This window comes from Cydia pomonella, chromosome 3 (genome assembly GCF_033807575.1).
Source record: "Cydia pomonella isolate Wapato2018A chromosome 3, ilCydPomo1, whole genome shotgun sequence".
Lineage (NCBI taxonomy): Eukaryota > Metazoa > Arthropoda > Insecta > Lepidoptera > Tortricidae > Cydia > Cydia pomonella.
This window is the reverse complement of record NC_084705.1, coordinates 9,441,737-9,461,293: the sequence shown is the minus strand read 5'-3', so window position 1 is coordinate 9,461,293 and position 19,557 is coordinate 9,441,737. Positions and strand designations below refer to the sequence as shown.

At 38.9% G+C, this 19,557-nt stretch overlaps 2 protein-coding genes across 2 annotated transcripts; one reads left to right on the top strand and one right to left on the bottom strand.

Moving 5' to 3' along the window:
• Positions 1-688: 688 nt before the first annotated feature.
• On the bottom strand, positions 689-3,837 carry LOC133516005 (protein N-lysine methyltransferase METTL21D-like). The gene is made up of 3 exons (XM_061848668.1): positions 3,443-3,837; positions 3,166-3,361; positions 689-2,617 (listed from the first exon to the last, which is right to left on the bottom strand). The coding sequence occupies exons 1-3, from the start codon at positions 3,697-3,699 to the stop codon at positions 2,387-2,389; spliced, it is 684 nt and encodes a 227-aa protein (XP_061704652.1). The 5' UTR covers positions 3,700-3,837; the 3' UTR covers positions 689-2,386.
• Positions 3,838-4,167: 330 nt separating this feature from the next.
• Positions 4,168-18,301, top strand: LOC133516004 (ATPase H(+)-transporting accessory protein 2). The gene is made up of 8 exons (XM_061848667.1): positions 4,168-4,317; positions 4,395-4,525; positions 4,758-4,856; positions 6,553-6,696; positions 7,503-7,637; positions 14,597-14,726; positions 15,647-15,792; positions 17,567-18,301. The coding sequence occupies exons 1-8, from the start codon at positions 4,215-4,217 to the stop codon at positions 17,741-17,743; spliced, it is 1,065 nt and encodes a 354-aa protein (XP_061704651.1). The 5' UTR covers positions 4,168-4,214; the 3' UTR covers positions 17,744-18,301.
• The last annotated feature ends 1,256 nt before the right edge of the window (positions 18,302-19,557 follow it).

Below are 19,557 nucleotides of genomic sequence, written 5' to 3'. Positions count from 1 at the left end.
AGTGCCATAGACACTATTACAACCAAAGATTACAACTAGTTTCGACAGACGGGCGAACCGGACTGCAGCTTTAGTCCGGTCCGACTGGTCCGAGGCCTATTAGTAAGTTGGCAGCGATTTTGACAGCCCAGACGGTGCACGGGTTATTTAAAAACGTCAAACTTTACTTAACACTTGGCTTACTGTGGTAGGCGATGTCACAGACATCTCAAACGCTTCGCTTCTGGGCGGCTACCGGGAAAATCGAAGTTCGTCAATTGCGGGCATTTTTCTCTGTCACTATAATTACGTGTTAGTGAGAGTAAAAGAGAAAGATCCCCGCAAATTGCGAAATTCGATTTTCGCGGTAGGCCCCCAGGGCTATAACCGCGGTAATCGATTTTTGTCTATCAGGAAGGCGGCTGAAAGCTAATTGTAGATGGCGCCACTAGAGTTTGAGACAACTCGACCAACTCGTATGAAATTTATGACTTAAATTTTTTTTTGTATTTTATAAACCAATGTTTAATAAAACTTCATAATTAATCTCTCTGTATACGAATAAACTTTGTATCTGAGGCCGAGAAACTGCTATAAAGTTTGAAAGCCATTCAAATAAAAAGTTTTTATTTTGACAGGAGCATGTAGGATATTTTCATGTACGTAATAATCGTTTGTTTAACGCAATAAAATGGATCCTCATGGAAAATATGGACGTCTGAGTTAAAAGCACTTATACGGGAAGGGAACGCAAAGCATCCGTAAAAAGGAAAAAAAAAACCTCATGGAAAGGTTAAGTATATTAGGCTATGTACTGTTTTTACTCAAAAATATTATGCTTAAAATATCAAGGAAAATGTACAATATCAAGTTAATATTTTACGACCAAAATAATAATTTTCAATTGAATCCAGCATTAAATAAATGTCGATTATGAGGCACCAACAGAATTCGCCTGTGATGTAAATTCTTACAGAGATATCAATGCAGATTCAAAGCTCCCACCTCTGATCATGTCTAATATTAAAAATTATTTAGACCGGTACATAAATATCTCATTAAATTAATACAAAACTTATTTGATCGTGGTAACTCACATTTCCATTAACTACTAGATAATTAAATTTATTTATTCAAAGAAAAAAGGCTAATGACATGTCACAAACTCTAGTGGCGCCATCTAGTAGCAAAGTTTGGCAGCCGCCTTCCCCATTACATCTTAATGTGAGTAAAAGAGAAAGATCCGTTCCGATACAGAGAGCGTTACCGCGAACCTCGTTGCCTCTCTGTCGCACTTGTAAATTCGTACGTAAGCGTGACAGGGAGACACGTCGTAGGTTCCGAAAAACTAAATTTCGTTACCTGCCTCTCTATCACTCGAATAAGGGCGATAGAGCCAGCCGATAACGAAATTGCTATTTTCATGGTAAGCCCTCTGATAACGATTTTCTCCTTAGATTCACGTCCAATATTAAAATTCTGTTAATTACAACCTATTTATAGTGTTCTTTTTCCTTGCGTTGGTAATATGAAAATTTTCATTCCACTTGATTAGCAAAGTGTGTTTTACCCTTGTGCCTTGAAACCCTCGCAACGCTCATGATTCCACTACTCGAATCACTATGCTGTTGGTTCCATTTTGGAATCTTTCACTTGCTTGGGAGTCAATATTTGCATGAAAGGTAAAACAACAACTTTGCCCACTTGTAAAACAAATAATCTTTGATACAAGCTTTTATCTCCACTTTACTTATTCAGATAGGTAATTAAGTCATATAGAGTGAGTGGCAGTGTGGTTAAATAAAACACTTATAACATAAATATGTTATAATTATATGAAAACAAACTCAAGGCAACAAGGCAGAAACTTTATTAAATTTGTACATTTGAGGTAATTAATTATTAAATAGTAAACACAACACAGTAAAATATTAAATCACTAAATCCCTAGAAAAATCTTTTTTATAAATAGACCTGTCAAAAAGTATAAAACAATAAAGCCTCACAATAATAAATTAAATGCAATTTTTTTAAGGAAGGCAATCTACTAATAATTCCAATAATGATATCCTGCAAGGGCGGATCCAGCTTTATAGTCAGGAGGGGTAGGGGGGGGGGGAGGGTCACCTGAGTAAAAAGTCAGCCACTGATTTCCTAGACCCAGCCAGGGCTCAGGGGGGGGCATGTCCCCCATGACCACCCCTGGATCCGCCCCTGATATCCTGCTATAGGTAAAGACACATTCTATTAATTTATGTAGATTAAGAAGTTTGACTGTATTATTCATTTGAACTAGAAAAATATTTGAGCTATTGGAAATGCATATTGATACTTATCTATGTATAATCAAATTTATTGTCATAAACTGAATGCACTTAAACTAATAATTATACTTACATCTAATAAATCATTTCTTTGTAATTTTAAAGAGTAAAATATCTGGGCTTCTGTAATTTTTATGTTGTTCTTCTTCAGGGATCTGTTCCACATTAAAGATGTCATTAAGTTTTTCAAAAAACTTTTTCCACAACCTCTTTTGTATTTCAGAATCTCTGAGTTCTTGAGTCAAATACATTGTGGGTTTCTTCATTAAGGTGTTGGTGAAGCATTGTAATGTCTGTATCAGAGGTTCTATTGCCTACAACAAAAGACAAACTTTTTATGACAGACACATGATTTTAATTTGTCGTACAGTAGTTACAAGTCTTTTTTGGTTAGGTTTAATTAAAAATAATATTTAGGAAATATGTTTTTCCCATATTTTTCCTTCTATAAGTTTCATGCCAAGTAAATGAATGTGCTAAACTTCTAAAAAATACATACATTTATGTGACAGCTACTCGATATAAAATTAACTGTCATAGGGACCATTATTCCCTGCCAGAGATATAACAAATTAAACTCATGTGTCATTATGATTAAATATCAGGTTACAAATACCTTACTCTGACAGCTCGAAAATTAATTAATTAATTTGCAAACACTACTAACTGATGTCCTCACAAAATGCCTCCTCGAGTGTGGTGTGTGGCTAAATGGCTATAAATGTTACCTGATGCAAGCAAATTATGTATATAGATGAGACAAACAGCTGTTTGTGTCACCATTCACTTTGTAACTAACACACTCACCCACATGCCCGAATGTACATACTAAAGCAATAAGATTAATTCTAACCATGTTTACCTCTTCATAATAAACACAGTCTGCTAGCACAATCATATCAAATTCTTCTTTAAGTATTTGGGATGTACTGTCCCCCCACACCAAAGACTCTGCTATAGCATAACCTCCCATACTAGAAATTTTCGATTTGTTTTCATTTATGTTCAATCGCAACAACGGCAGTGCTTCAGGTAAATCTGTAAGTGTGACTTGAGCGCTGAAAACGAAGAAATTAATTGAATTAACCAAGTAAAAGTCTAATTGGCTTCTGGCTAATTGAATTCGATTTGGTAATTACCCTAGAGTTGCAGCTGTAAGACCAACAACCCCTAAACCTGACCCAAGTTCTAATACTCTAATGCCACTTAAGAACTCAGGTTTATTCTGGCACATTGTTTCGAGATACTTTGCTAACACTAATGATGCATCCCATACAACACAATTCACATCTCCTTCAATTTTTTGATAAATTTTTAGCGTTTTTAAGCACACCTCAATATCAATTTCACGGGGAAAAAGGTCATTTGATTGAAAACTTGATCTTCTGTGAGACATTTCTAGAGAAATATGCCCAATACGACTTCAGAATTTTGTAAATAATTTGAAAACTATATTTATTATCAAAACAAACAATGACGCAAAGCGCACAAAATCAAACTCTCCAATAAAATTTGATTAGATGTAAAGATGACATGACACTGATGACTTTTGACATTACGACTACGACAGCTACGACGACTATTTGAGTCAATAATACTTAAAACCTAAATCTAAAAATAAATAATACTAAACTTAAAATAAAATACTAAAAAATATCCCCCTGCGGCATGGTGCCGTAGATACTGGCAGCATTTCCTCGCTGTATTGCAAGACTAATTCTTTGAGCGAGGAAGCTGCCAGCTCTGCGGTCGCCGGTGACCTCTGCTAACCTTTTTTCAATAATTAATTAAAAAGCAAAGCTGTTCCAGATAAGAGGACTTACCTGTTGCACCAACATAATAATAAGAAGCATGTGCTATTGAATTATTGAATAGAGTAACACATAATTTGTATGGCAAGACTTAAATCATATGACAGTCTGTCTGCCCATTGTACTTGTAGAGATTTTTCAGTCGATAAAAATGGCTGTGAAAATGGTAGTTTTCTGGTGTTCCCTTGTCCTCTTTATAGTCGGTGAGTTAAGAAATCTAGGTTTCCCTTGAAAGTATGTGATATTATATTACGTTTGTTTATAATTCTTTTGATTTTAGGCTCAAATGCCGCTGGAGAATTCGACGTGATTCACAGCCCAAAATCCCTAAGTTTTTTTGGATCCAGTAAAATACCTGAAAGTCTCTTGAAAGAAGTGTTTTCCGCAGCTTTGGGACTGTCGGTTGAAGAGGTAAGATACCTTTACAAAACATATGGCTACCCCACACACCTAAAGCCGAACCCAAACCTTAAGGCTGTCTGGAAGATATCGCTTTTTTAGCGATGAGACCGCCTGTTGTTACCTAATTATATTTACCTATCTTTTTATTATATCGATTACTTATTTAGATTTTACTTATTGATGCAATCAAATGTATTTACTTGATTTACTTAATAAACGTTTTCTCTGTGCTCTGTTTCAGGGTACTGAATGGGATGGCATGACCATCCTCGATCCATTCGCTTTACCTGAAGCTGTAGTAGAAGTGTACGTAGATGGAGTCCCCAGCCTTGGTGAGACTGTAAGTGTGTTTTGTTATAATCTGACAATGCTACACCTTGACCCTTAAATACATACTGCAGGATGACCCTACATAACTAAAAACTGTCAATCTACTATAATGAAAGATTACTTTTTCAGTTTACCTAATAAGTGATTTTCCAAGTAAACTATTTTAATTTCATAATTATTTTTACCAAAATTCATTTCATCATCAGTTGGCCCATTAATGACTTAAAAAAAATCAACTGCTCTTCTATTAAAAAGACTTAAGTGCCGCGATGGGACGCCCTTTGTTTGTATGACTTAATTATAATCATATCTTCTTAGTAATATTACATTTACAAGAAAACGCAATATGTTAAAGTATAATTATTCATTAAACAACAAAATTACAAGGGTTGTGTCTGAAGTGAAGGATCTGGGGTTAAATCTTGATAGCGAGCTACAATTTATTTGACAAATGGACAAAATTTCAGCAAAAGCATACAGAATGTTGGGATTCATTTTCAGACAAAGCAGGGATTTTACAAACCCTAAGACTCTGCAACTTCTCTTTAACGCATTTGTTAGGTCCAACTTAGAATACGCTACTACAGTCTGGAATCCTCATTTCAATGTTCACATTAACACAATTGAAAAAATTAAGAACAAATTTATCAGAACAATGAAATATAAATTTAAATCTTTTCGCCTTGACAATTTGGAGTCTCTTCAAACCCGTAGAGAAGTTCGAGATCAGATGTTTTTGTTCAAAATCATACATGGCCTTATTGATTCTCCCAACTCTCTCTTTTGTCTAAAATTTCAATTCGATGTCCTGATCGGCGAACTCGCTCCACAAACCTTTTTGCAATTAACTTTAGTCATACTACATATGCAAGAAATAGGTTCTTAGCTAGAGCATGTAGAACTTATAATGAAAATTTTTCTGATATTGATATATTCCATTTATCATTACAACAGTTTGTTTCTGCAATAAAAAGTACAGCTAATAATAATATTGATTAGTTAGTATATTTCAGCATACTTGCCAATTTTTTTATATTGTTTTCAACATAATGTTTGTTGTTTGTTTGTTTGTTTTGTATAATAATGTTTTGCATGTTAATGTTAATATATTAATGTTAATTTCTGAGCAAAAAACTAACATAATTGTTATTATTCATTAGTGGAAACTGTTTGGCTTGTGAATGTGTAATCTGATTTACTATGAGTGTTGTTTTTGCCTGTTTGTTTCCCAAAGGTTTAAATAAATATCTTTATCGCAATTACATTGGTGATCATAGTGGTGAAAGAAAAGCAAAAATATGTATTGGAGTAAATCGACTTTTACTTATCACTCATTGCTCTAATGATGGTCACCTGGGTCACTCTTAAAACCCTGGTTTTCTGTTATTTGAACATGCATACATTTTTTTTAATGGCAGTGCCCTTTCCATAATGGGTTATCTTATCACTAGAAGAATGTCATATAACATTTCTTGTAACAAACTATTGTACTCTTCTTGCCTGGCTGACAGGACTAATAATAAAAAAAAGTTAATCCACCAATAGACACACACTTATAGTGATATTTATATGAGAGGTTATCCTGCAATTCAAGACAGACAATATGGAACTCTAATGAATCCATGTGATATGGTCCAGTTAAATTCCGTAGTTTACATTTGTTGACCTAGTTTGTTTGTTGTTAAGTATTATTTCTATAATTCTAGATTGGGCTTAAATCTAATGCCTTCCCGTTGACTGTGGATGAATATGAGCCTGATACTTTTGAAGCTGTTCAGCACAGGATTCAGCAACGCTTCAGCAATGGACGCAGTAGGCTCCTCAAGATCAAGCTTGCTGATGTGAATCAGGTTTGTATTTAAACATTAACCTCATGCCGCAACCAAAAAGAATTTTTAGTAAGTTTAAATCTTGTTAAGTGGGTTTCATTTCATTTGTTAGAAAATTCTGTATAGGGATAAAACAAATGCTAAGTACTTTGTATTATTTAAGTAAGGTGATCACAATACAATACCTACCCTAATTTGTATAATATGGCTGCTATGATCAATAATTTAAAATACTCTAGCAATATTATTTTAAATTGATGGCTAGGATGTTAAAGAGTTGCAGCAATTTATTGTTGATTGTACATTTATTGTAAACTCGACAAACATTTTATAAATGGACAAAACACAAGTGCAGGACATTGATGTGCACATATCAGCTATAAGCTGCCTGTGCATTCATAAATAATAATAATAATAACTTGGCAATTTGGATTGAAGGAGCGGATGTTTTTTTTTTAATAGCGGCTTAGAACATTACTATAGCATGTCCATCATTCAGTGTGAGTTTCTGACTGGGATATGATTAATTATTATACAGTGTGTATATTTAGTGTGTGTAGTGTTTGTAATTGGCTGTTTCATACATTTTGACTGTCTGACCTTGACATTTTCTATGGGAGATTTTTTTTCGCAATTTTAGGATTGGCCCCATAGTAAAAGTTGCTCAATATAATCTATATATTCATTCCGTAAATTATTGCAGGTAACTAAACAAACACCTGTATGGGCAACAGATGTATACATCAGATTCAGTAATACCAAGAAGTCAGAATGTTGAAGGTAATTTATTTTTTAATTATATAATCACATCATTTTTATTTTTGCAGTTATCATCAGGGGTGTTTGCAGACATCAAAGTACCCAAGGTTCTTAAGCTGCCCCTGAGTCATTTAAAATACTCAGTGGAAGAGGATAGTGCATTCCTAAACGAGCTTGCAGCATTGAAGGCTATCACTGAAAAGGTACTTTGGTTTTAGACTTTGGTGGACCTTGGCGTAATTGATAAACTCCTGTCAACTCTAACAAGCCCTTGATAATTGCTTTTCCTTATCTGTCATTTTGAAATTTGTGTTTGTTAGAATGGGACAAAATTGAACAAGAATTTGCTAAGTTTTATGAATTAGGGAGGGACCATTAAGTATATGAATGGTAATTGCCAGTTAACAGTGTGGATCATGTCAGTTTTTATATAGGTATAAGGTTTAATATTTTTCTGGCCTATTTAACGCTTTCACTACCAGTGCGTCATAAGGAGCACGGTTTTCTCGCTTTGTAGCAAGAATCAACTACGAACAGAGAACCCGCCTAGCAGGTTACTGGTAGTCAATGTGTTCAACAGTTTACTTTATACCAACCTATCTTTCAAAGCAGCTATTTTAGTATGATACCATTATTTTATTATTTAAGATCCATAGATACAGTTAACAACAGGTGTTATAAGTTATAATTTGTCACTTTTGTTATAACTAGTGGTTCTATAAGCTGTGGACTTCTTGAACCCCCATGGCTATAAATTTTGAGAAATAAAAAAAAACTGTATAATTTTCGTACCTGCTCACCAAATTTCATGAGAATCGGTTAAGAAAATCGGCTTGTAGAGGAGAACAGCCAGATATACATACAAAAGCATTTATGCCCAAGCTGAATTGGAGACCTTCACTATCTTCTTCTTCTTCTCTTCTTTGTCCGTCCCTGCTCCCGTTATCTGGGGTCGGGTCTCCTCACACTTCTGCGCCAGGCCTGTCGGTCCCGGATTGTCGGTTTTGGCAATTGGGCTTTCTTAAGGTCTCTCTCAATGTTGGACCACCAGGTTAATGGCGGGCGGCCGCTACCCCGCTTGTGTTCTGGTAAGTTTAGGGCGATTCTTACCACATGGTCTTCACTGCGCCTCATTACATGGCCATACCATCTAAGGCGAAACTCTGACATTTTGTCAGTGATAGGCGCAACCTTAAAACTGCCCCGTATGAACTCGTTACGCACCCTGTCCATCCTGGTCACCCCTCCCGCCCACCGCAGCATCTTCATTTCGTTTACGTGGACTTTTTGCTCGTGTGTCTTCTTTACTGTCCAACATTCCGATCCGTACAGTAATGCCGGGCGAACAGCTGTCTTATAGACTTTGCCCTTCGTTTTTATAGGCATGCGGGGGTCACACAAAACTCCAGTGAGAGTCCGCCATTTTTGCCACGCTACATTTATTCGGTGCGTAACATCGGCATCTATATTGGCATCCGCCGTAAGCATGGAGCCCAGATATTTGAATTTGTTGACTGTAGGGATGGGCGTTGATCCGATGCAGATTGTTTCAGGGGTTGTGTTCCCGCTGAAGGGGCATTTCAGATACTCTGTCTTGCTCCTGCTCACTCGGAGGCCATGCAGCTCGAGAGAATGTGTCCAGGTATTTAAAAGTATGTGGAGATCTTGTGCAGTATTAGCCGCCAGTACGATATCGTCGGCGTACAGCATCGTCCATGGTAATGGTGCCGGAATGTGGTTTGTGAGATAGTCCATCACGAGATTGAATAGGAACGGGCTCAATGCAGATCCTTGATGAACGCCCACCCTGACCTCGAACGCATTACTTAAGCCTGCTAAGGTTTTGACTCTTGTACTGATGTCGTTGTACATGTCTTGTATTAGTTCTATATAGTATTGCGGCACTTTCTGCGCCCTTAGAGCCTGCCACACCAGTTTACGGGGCACCCTATCAAAGGCCTTCTCAAGGTCAATGAATGCAAGATGGAGGTCTTTTTTGTTTATTCTATGTTTTTCCATCAGGATTCTGACCGCTTGTATAGCATCAGTGGTTGATTTGGATGCCGTGAAACCAAACTGATTTGGGGAGATACCCGTTAGAGACGAGAGACGGCTATTTAAAATTCTTTCCCATATCTTTAGCGTATGTGAAGTCAGTTTAATTCCTCTGTAATTTTCGCACTCAGCCACATCTCCCTTGTTTTTATAAAATGGTAGCAAATAGCTCTGGCGCCATGATTCTGGAATTCTCCTTGTGGTCAGGACGATGTTGAATAATCTGGTCAGCCAATTGACTGCTACTGGGCCAAGTCGTTTCCATAAATCAGCTGGTATCTCATCTGGGCCTAGAGCTTTTCTGCTTTTCATTTTGGCCACAGCCAGCTTTACTTCGTGCGGATCGATTGCAGGTATTGGTCCATGGACAGGTTCAAGAGGTGCGAGATCCTCGTGGGGAAATTCTTCGTTAAGCAGTTGTTCGTAGTATTCATACCATCTCTGCCTGATTTGTGTGCTATCAGTTAACAGAACTTGGTCCCTGCTTTTGATGTACTTGTTCATTTTGATGTCGGTGGTGGCTTTATGCCTGCACTTGGCAATTTTGAGTACTTCATTTTCTGTTTTAGCCGTTTCTAATCTGTCATAGAAAGCTTGGTTTGCATTTCTTCTGTGCTCAGCAATGCAAATCTTTGCTTGTATCTTTGCGTCTTTATATTTGGCCTTGTCTTCTTCTGCCTGCGAACTTTGCCAGGTCTTAAATTGAGTTTTCTTGTTAGCTAAAGCCTCTTTTATTTTATCGTTCCACCATTCTGGATCTTTGCCAGAGCATAGAGGTCCTTTAGAAACTCCCAAAATCTCCGCTGCTTTTGTTCTGCAATGCTCTTCAAACTTAGTCCAAATATCTTCAGCGTGCTCATACATTACGTCCACATCAGCTTCCAGGTAAGCTTTTAAAACAGTCAGTAGCAGTTCACCCTTAGAGTCATCCAATTTTTTCCACTTTATTCTTGGTGTTTTATCTACAACTGTTTTTATAGGTTTGGGAAGGTCGTATACAGCTACCAAAATGCGGTGTTGGGATGTCAGGGCCTCACCCGGGATGACCTTACAATCCTTAAACTTTTGCTTCACCGAGGCGTCCGAGATGATGTAGTCTATTTGTGATGTTTTTCCCGCACATTTGTAGGTGGTTAGGTGCTCAGATCTCTTTTTAAAGTTTGTGTTTACTAAGGTTAATGAATGTCTCGCCGCAAAATCCAAGATTACTTCCCCTTGCTTATTTAATTTACCCATCCCGAAACCTCCGTGCACGTTGATATAGGTTTCATTTGTTGCGCCCACGTGTCCATTAAGATCACCGCCAATTATCTTATATTCATTTGATGGTATGCCTTGTAGTAGTTCATCGAAATCCTCCCAGAACTCCACCTTTTCCATTTCTGTGCAGCCAATTTGTGGTGCGTATGCTGATATGATGTTGGTTACTTGCTGATGATCTAATGCCAGCTTTACTGCTATTAGGCGGTCGCTCTTTCGTGTGATATTTACTATTCGTGACTTAAAGTTGTGATCCAGAACCACTGCCACTCCGTTTCTTTTATTGTCCACTCCGTGATATATAACCTGGTAGTCATTTCCAATGTCTTTAGACTTTGAGCCTTTCCACTTTGTCTCCTGTAGGCAGCAGATGTTAATGCACCGTTTGTGTAGAATTTTGCTCAGCTCTTGACTCCTTCCCGTGAGAGACCCCAAGTTCCATGTTGCAAGTCTTATTCGAAGTACGTTCTTATGCGAATTTTTGTTCTTGTCGAGTAGACCGTCGCTTGGGGGGTACGCCCTAGTATTAATCGCATCCTTCGCATTTGCGTCGCTTACGGGGTACGCCCTAGTAATATTGCCCATTTCCTTTTGTTGTACTTTCATTTTTGTGAGGAGAAAATAGTTTTGGCTTTAAGTTTTACGGCCGGCTGCCGCCTGACGCCAAGGCAGTAACTCTCCTGGAGAGCTTGGGCGCCGCCGTTGGGCCGATGCCTCATCCGCCGCCATTCCTACTACATCACCCTGCCTGGCGATGTAGCTCCAGTGTAACCTGTATCCCACTAATGGCAGGTCAGCTTTCCACTGGGCTTATGCCTCTTCCGCCTGCTCCACCGTACCGATGTCCGCCATCTCCGCTTTTGCAGCCGTTGAGGTCTTCACCCGTAACCCTGGGTAGGGGACCACGCTATACCCCGTGGTGCTGGGTCCTCATCCGAACTCCGCCATCCTTACTCCCCGAACTACTGGGGTAAAGGATGCCCACCCCCGCGACTGGGACGCGCCGGACGAGAATTACCCAAGTGAGAAATAGAGAAGAGGCTCTATTTCCCCAGGGGCCGGGTTAATGATCGAGTACGGTGCCTCGACCAATGGAGACCTTCACTATCACTTGGTCAAGGTTAGGCAATTGGCTACTTGACAGTTTTTAGGGTTCCGTAGTCAACTAGGAACCCTTATAGTTTCGCCATGTCCGTCTGTATGTCTGTCTGTCCAAGGCTTTACTCCGGCAGTGCTAGAAAGCTGAAAATTGGCATGGATATATAAATCAAACAACAAAGTCGTACAATAAAATTTAAAAATTTTTTTTAGGGTACCTCCCCTACATGTAAAGCGGGGGTAATTTTTTTTTTACTTCAACCATACAGTGTGGGATATCGTTGGAAAGGTCTTTCAAAACTAACAACAAACATTTTTTGATTTTTTTTTTTTTTTTTTTTTTTTATTAAAAACTGATCGGCGATTGGCTCTAGTCACACCTGATGGAAAGTGAAGACAGGGCCTAAGATGGAGCTCACCGATTCAGTAGTAGCCTATTCACTCTTGCTTTAAAGAGACCGAGGTCATATTTATCAGGGAATACAGAGGGCGGGAGCGCATTCCATTCTTTAGCCGTCCGTAACAAAAAAGAGGAGGCAAACCGTTTAGTGCGAACAAATGGAATGTGTACCACGAACGGGTGCATTCGCTCCCCACGCCTGGACGTCCGATGATGGAAAGGGGAAGGTGGGATCAGATCGTGCAGTTCCTGTGCACACTCCCCGAAATGTATCCGATAGAACACCGATAGGCTAGCGACTCGACGGCGATGCTCAAGGCTCTGTAATTTTGACTTGATAGATGGGTCATCGCCAAAAAGTCTATGAGCCCGGCGCTCTATCGAGTCCAGGGCCGCCAGCTGATATTTGGCGGAACCGTCCCATAGGTGGCAGCAGTATTCCATGCTCGAGCGGACCTGTGCTTGGTATAGGGAGAGAAGCTGTTTCGGCGTGAAATACCGCCTCACCTTAAATAGGACACCAAGTTTTTTGGCAGCAGTTTTAGCCCTGGACTCAATAGTCAACCCGAAGTTTAAGTTCGATTTTAAACTTAGACCAAGAAGCTCTAAAGTGTTAGTCACGGGAAGGGACACATTTCGGAAAGTGGGAGCCAAGGTGAACTGGCTCCGTTTTGCGGTGAAAAGACACGCCTGTGTTTTGGTGGCGTTGAATCCGACCAAGTTGGCCTCGCCCCATTCGGCCACGGCGTTCAAGGACAGATTCAAACGTTCCACCATGGTCTCCCTGAGGATCTTGGTGTCACCTTCACTGGCCCTCGCGTCAGAGAGGTATCTCTCCGTAACTGTGCTGTCATCTGCGTACCCAAAGATGCCGGGCTTGAGCAGATCGTTGATGTGCAGCAGAAAAAGGGTTGCGGAGAGGACTGAGCCCTGAGGTACCCCGGCATTAATAGCCAAAAGTTCAGACGAGCATCCGTCTAGGACAACTCGAATAGATCGGTCCCTCAGGAAGTCAGTGATCCAGGAGCGCAGGCCAGACGAGATCCCATACGTGGAGAGCTTACTTATTAGGCTGTCGTGCCAGACTCTGTCAAAGGCCTTGGAAATATCAAGGGACACGGCGATAGCCTCACCCTGTCTCTCGATGGCCTCGCCCCATAGGTGGGTGGCATAAATCAGAAGGTCCCCAGTTGACCGGTTCCGGCGAAAACCGTATTGCCGATCACTGAGGAGATCGTTACCTTCGAGATATGCCAGGAGCTTGGTGTTCAGTACACGCTCCATAATCTTGCAGAGTATGGAGGTGATCGCGATAGGCCGATAATTAGACGGGTCAGCAATATATTCGTAGATAATCGCTCCGAAAGAAAAAAAATATGAAAAAAATCGTGGAAGTAGAGCTTAAGAAAGACATTAAATGAAAACTATAGCGGACATGATCAGTTTAGCTGTTTTTGAGTTATCGCAAAAACTTTCCCCTTTATAGTAAAAAGACGTACATCCACAGTTCATCCCTTGGTTAACAATCTACTATACTTTAAGCTCCAGTTTAGCTTATTGTGGCGGAAGAATAACTACGGAACCCTACTCTGAGCATGGCCCGACATGCTCTTGGCCGGTTTATTTGTAAATAATATCAATCGATCTTGTTTTTCCTGAGGATCAAATGTCTATATAGCACTCATGGCATTTAAGCAACACAAAGGTCAGCAATGAAAGTTAAAGTCTGACGCTCGCACTCGACGATTGAAACGCCTCTGACGTCACATTACATTAGTCTGTCCTAAACTAAATGTATGGAAGATCAAGAAAATTGCTATTCTGACCGTGAAATATTGCGTTTATGTATATAGTTGTGATACAATTTATTTTTCAATAACATTTAAGGAATCGAATGGTATAATTATCTTTTTTTATGTACCAAAGTAAAAAAAAAATTTTTTTTTGAGCCTTTGAAGCCTTGTATTTTTTTATAATCTCTGTATGTCTTTTTAAATTCCACTTTTTTATAATGAATGGCCAATTTGCTATCCATTTAGCTAAATTTTGGTATAATATTCAACATGTGTCAAGTACCCAATTCATACAACTTATTAATCTGGCGCGTCTTCAGTGTGCTGTACAGCGGATGTCAAAGATATGTTTACATTTTTCACCTTGCCTAAGGTGCAAAAGCGTTAACATATCCATAACGTCGACTGTGATCAGCGTATGTTATTAACAAAATCATACACTTGCAATACTTGCATACATTCGTATCTGTTGCTGCCGAAAATTTTTGGAGTCAGTGTATAATTTTAATTTGCCTAAAAGTCTTAGTGAAATATTTTTTCATTATTTTATTTACAGGTTAATTCTGGTATTGTCTCAGGGGACAACATCGTCGATTTTTACAACTTCCGCTTCCAATCGCTCCACGCCTTGTCCGACTTCCACGGCCCCAACTCTTTACAAGTCAAGGAAGCCAAAAAGCTTTTAGGTAAGGGTTACATTTACACTTTACATCTTTTCTTAGTAATATTTTTATTTATTTATTGGGGATTAGCAAAGTAATATTTCTTGCTTTAATTAGCATGGATTACCGCAAAGTAACGCCTGATTCTATTAATTATGCGAAGCATTATGTCAATTTTCCATTTTTAGGGTTCCGTACCCAAAGGGTCAATCGGGACCTTATTACTGAGACTCCGCTGTCCGTCCGTCCGTCCGTCCGTCCGTCCGTCCGTTTGTCACCAGGCTGTATCTCATGAACCGTGATAGTTAGCCAGTTGAAATTTCTACAGATAATATATAAATGAATGTAATGAATAAAATAAATGTTTCTTTCCAATCTCGAGGTTCTCATCCAATCACCGAAGTTAAGCAACGTCGGGCGGGGTCAGTACTTGGATGGGTGACCGTTTTTATAGATAATGGTACGGAACCCTTCCTGTGCAAGTTCGACTCGCACTTGGCCGATTTTTGGATCTAAGCCAGTAAGATGGCAGACCCTAATATGCGAAATAAGAGCCATCGTGAAGTGTAGGAGAGGAACTGCTTAGAAGCGTGAATTGTTTTTGCTTTCAATTCAGGTCTCAAGATGGCAGACCCTCCAACGCGCACGGTCTCTAATTGGGTGAATCAACTTTTTTTAGCGTCACTCGTTGCCATGGTTACGTACTCCTAGGTCACTGTTTAAAACCTAATTTTAAGGCATTTCATTTCACCGAACAAGCATTTTAGTTACAAGCTCTTATCATAAAGGGCCATCTACCGGGCGTGTTAGACAAATGTAGGTACTATTTTTCCCTGGCTGACGGTGTTCCGTTAACAAGGAAAAGTCGATTGAAAAGTTACTAAGAGCGAAAAAAATGGTGGGTTATTTTTCGGAAGGTCCTAACGTTCGGTGTTTTTGTTTAGGCTCGGCTATCTCGGAGCTGAGCTCGGGGTTCGCCGCGGCGTACGACGGCGCGGCGCTGGTGGCGGCCGTGGCCACCGACGTGGCGCACACGCGCCGCACCGCGCGCGCCGCGCCGCCGCCGCCCGCGCAGCAGCAGCGCAGCTTGGTACGTCCAACACTCCTCGTTTCATTACGGTATTTGACTCAAAGAGCGACAGACCTCCGAACGAAGCTATCTAGATCGTTTAATTAAACCTTTTTGACGCCAATGATCGATATATATAAGATTCAAAAGATGAAATAAAAGCGAGCTGTCACAGTAGTCGTAGTTGAATTTGTTTGAATAGGGTTTGACCATGATGAAGATCTTCCCAGTTTTTGCGTAAGGCAAATATATATAGCCGAGTATTTAGAAAAAAACACAATAGCAACTGAAAATATTTAGCACACATAAACGTTTCTACGGCAAATAACCTACGCGCCGCCGCGGCTTAATAATGATTACTCTTAGTAAAATCTATTTTCTATTTTGATATTAATGCGCAATAGAAACTTGCAAGAAAAAAGAGAGACATCCGAGATGGTGATGAAGATGCCCCTCCTGAACCTGAAGGCGGGGTCGCCGAGGCACAAGATGAAGGCGACGCGGCACCTCCGGAAGAGTCTAAAAAGCCGGATGCGGCAATAGTTAGTGTAACACCCTATAGGCCGCGGCCTTGATGCAAGTGGAACGACGCCATATTTGGGGTTAGATATGCGTGCTTTTGCATCGGAGGTTAAAGCAGAAAATTCTCATGTCCAGCCACAAACAAGTATGGCGTTCTTACACTGTGCAGCGGTCAGTTCTATAGTCGGAGTATCGCAAGAATTGATTTTTGAAAATTATGTATTAACCCGTACAGTTAGAGACCCTGTCTGCGAAGCAGGATACCCCGGGTTCGAATCCCAGAAAGGGCATTTATTGGTGATTATGGATGTTATCTGTGTATGTGTACCCAAAGTACAAGCTTTTCTTAGTTTGGCGCTAGGTTGATCTGTGGTAGATTGTCCCCAAATATTTATTTATTTATATAAGGATCAATTTATAACTATCAAAAATCCATTCATACGTTACTCCGACTATAGCCCGGTTTCGAGTCGCGAAAGTATTCAACCTGAGGAATTCATCATTGGAATTTACTTTTTCTGCTAAGAACAGACAGAAGGGTTAAACTACAATGATGATTTTGTTATGGGCCGGATTTTTCCCTAATTACATCTGGTAGTGATTAGGATAGTGTTATTAGTGATTCTCTTTATATATTGGTATTTAGAATTTCGTAGATTGCGGTATTTTTACAGTTGGTCTAATACTAAGGGGTGTCTTCTCGTAGTAGTTAGATAAATAGACACGTTACAATATTTTGCTTTACAATTAAAGTACTTAATGCAAAACACATCTTTGATGTAAATTTAGTAAATTTGTGAGATATGTAGACATTGTTGTCATGTAATATCGATGACGACCGATATTACATGACAACAATGTCTACATACGAGTTGTGTGACTGGTAACTTGCCTAGAATAGGTGGAATAGGTCCCAAGTACTAATCATTCGTTTGTTTACTCCATATTTTAAAATTCTAATTGCAATCAGGATCAGTTAGATTAGGTATTATGCGGATAATGGACAAATAAAGATAACCGGTAAATACGAAACCTTGATTAATCATTATCATGTCAAAAATCATCCTTGGATTCTAATCCCGTTAAGGGCATTTATTGGTGACAATTGTGTGTTTAATTCGGATATTTTTCCTGAATTATGGCCGTTATGGGTATTTTCGATGTATAAAAATATTAAAGTCACTAGTAATAACCACAACACAAACCTTATTCAGCTTACTATGGAACTAGGCTGATGTAAGATTGTCCAATATTGACCTATTAATTATTCCAGAGTTCTGAAGACAGCTACTCCGAAGACTACTCTGCCATCTTCAACATCATCTTGTGGTTCGGGCTTGTGTTCGCGTTCGCCCTGGTGGCCATCGTGTACGCCATCATGGACATGGACCCCGGCAGGGACTCCATCATCTACCGCATGACTAGCACCAGGATGAAGAAGGATAATTAGATCCTTGTTGTTACACATGTGTATCTTGTTGTTAGTTCGTGCAGTGTGAATTTACCGTTAATCTTTAACCGCCAATAAGAATTTTTAAGTCTGCTAAGGCTGGTAATTTAAAACGCCATCTCATATCTAATGTCAGGGTGGTTAAAAGATTATTGTATTTGCCGCGCACATCCTGTTACTCAACTTCTATAGGGTATGCAGTTCTATATATAGAATGGGTTAAGTTCCTACCAACGCACTTAATCCTTGTGGCTGAAAATGTTCTTGTTTCTTAACAAATAATTGTTATTTGTACAAAATAAGTATAACTTAGAGTTATAGTAGAGTTAAAAAAAAAACTTAAAAGGAATATTATTTATTTGCGAATATGTAGTTATAAATATAAATTCTAATCGTTTATTTGCTATATTTATTCGATATGATATGGTGTTTTTGTCGTATTATGTTTCGTTAAACCTGTCTTTATTTTATTTTTTCAAACAGTATTAAATTTACACATGATACTTGTTGCTGCGCTTGTCCTTGTTCGTAAAATAAATATATACATTCCTCCTAAAACGGTATTTTCTTGTCAAATGTGGTCAACCCTTTGAACGCCAAGGACCATTAAAGGCGTCGTATGAAGTCGTGCTCGTGGCGCCAAGAACGTTTATAAGTGCTACGTATCGCGTACGTTCTAATCTAATCTAATCTAAACCTTCAATGTTTCCAGCAAAGAGTAAAGTAAGTATATAGGTAGTTTCCAGTACGGTTTATTTGCTAGCTTATGCCAAAAATATTGGCGAGTGCTCCACGTTGTTGGGTTTCACAGATGGCAATCAAAAGGTTAATGTTTTGTCAGTCTACATAAGTAATATCCAGAATTAGAAAGAATATAAGTTTTTGTAAAAAAAAAAAAAACATTTTTGGTACAAGCTTTTGTTGCCGACTGTACTTTTTACCACGGGCAACTAATACTCATCGAGACAATTCTAAAAACCCCAACCACTACGTACCATAATATTGCATTATCACCCGACTTACATAATGTTTGCAAATTTTCCGCTTCATCTGAAACCAGGAAGTCGGTCAAATTTAACTTGCCAGATTTGACCCGTACAAATATACTTACATAGATACATACATTGCAAGCTAAATAAAATCTTCAATATGTAGAGGTATGCAAATTTTCAGCTCAATCGGTAGGTCCACTTTAGATTCCAAGATTTGACACATAAGAAAATAGCATACATACCAGAGAACTATATCGAGAATACATACTAACATTTTTTGATTTGTGTTTTTTTTAAGTTGTCATACTCCTATATGTATACATATAAATTGTTAAATCTGATTCAGTTGGTTCCAGTTTTGTTCTCACCTGTAACTTGATCGCATTTGCGAAAGTGAGTAGTTAGCGCCAATAGTAATTACATTATGGCGGTAAGGGGATGTCAATATCAAACCACCATACCATACTTACCATCACCGATTACTCTTTTATATATGAAAAAATAGTAATAATGCGCATTTAAGCAAATGTATCAAATTCTAGGTACTCCATCTTGCCTCACTCTCCCATACCACTTGGTTCCCTATTAACCCGAATAGTAAAATGTTCAAGGCGGTATTCAGGAACAGAGAAGGCCAAATAGAACCTAGCTTCAGGATCTTGCTTTATTTCACGCAGATTGGCGGGTGGACCTTAGTTTGAACATAGCTCGTTTTAGGGATAAACTGCTTTCTATTATTAAAGGTTTACAGAGGTACACTGAAGGTACAATATAACTACTTACATACTTGTAGTGCGGTATAATCCAAGACACTGGATTCTA

What these genes read in the sequence shown, in the direction of transcription:
- LOC133516005 (XM_061848668.1), bottom strand. Translation starts at nt 3,699, where the DNA reads ATGTCTCACAGAAGATCAAGTTTTCAATCAAATGACCTTTTTCCCCGT. An exon ending in CTTACAGCTGCAACTCTAGG is followed by an intron (nt 3,362 to 3,442) that starts GTAATTACCAAA and finishes CTTCGTTTTCAG; the next exon opens with CGCTCAAGTCACACTTACAG. An exon ending in ACTGTGTTTATTATGAAGAG is followed by an intron (nt 2,618 to 3,165) that starts GTAAACATGGTT and finishes CTTTTGTTGTAG; the next exon opens with GCAATAGAACCTCTGATACA.
- LOC133516004 (XM_061848667.1), top strand. Translation starts at nt 4,215, where the DNA reads ATGACAGTCTGTCTGCCCATTGTACTTGTAGAGATTTTTCAGTCGATA. An exon ending in TGAAGGCTATCACTGAAAAG is followed by an intron (nt 7,638 to 14,596) that starts GTACTTTGGTTT and finishes TTTTATTTACAG; the next exon opens with GTTAATTCTGGTATTGTCTC. An exon ending in CGCAGCAGCAGCGCAGCTTG is followed by an intron (nt 15,793 to 17,566) that starts GTACGTCCAACA and finishes TAATTATTCCAG; the next exon opens with AGTTCTGAAGACAGCTACTC.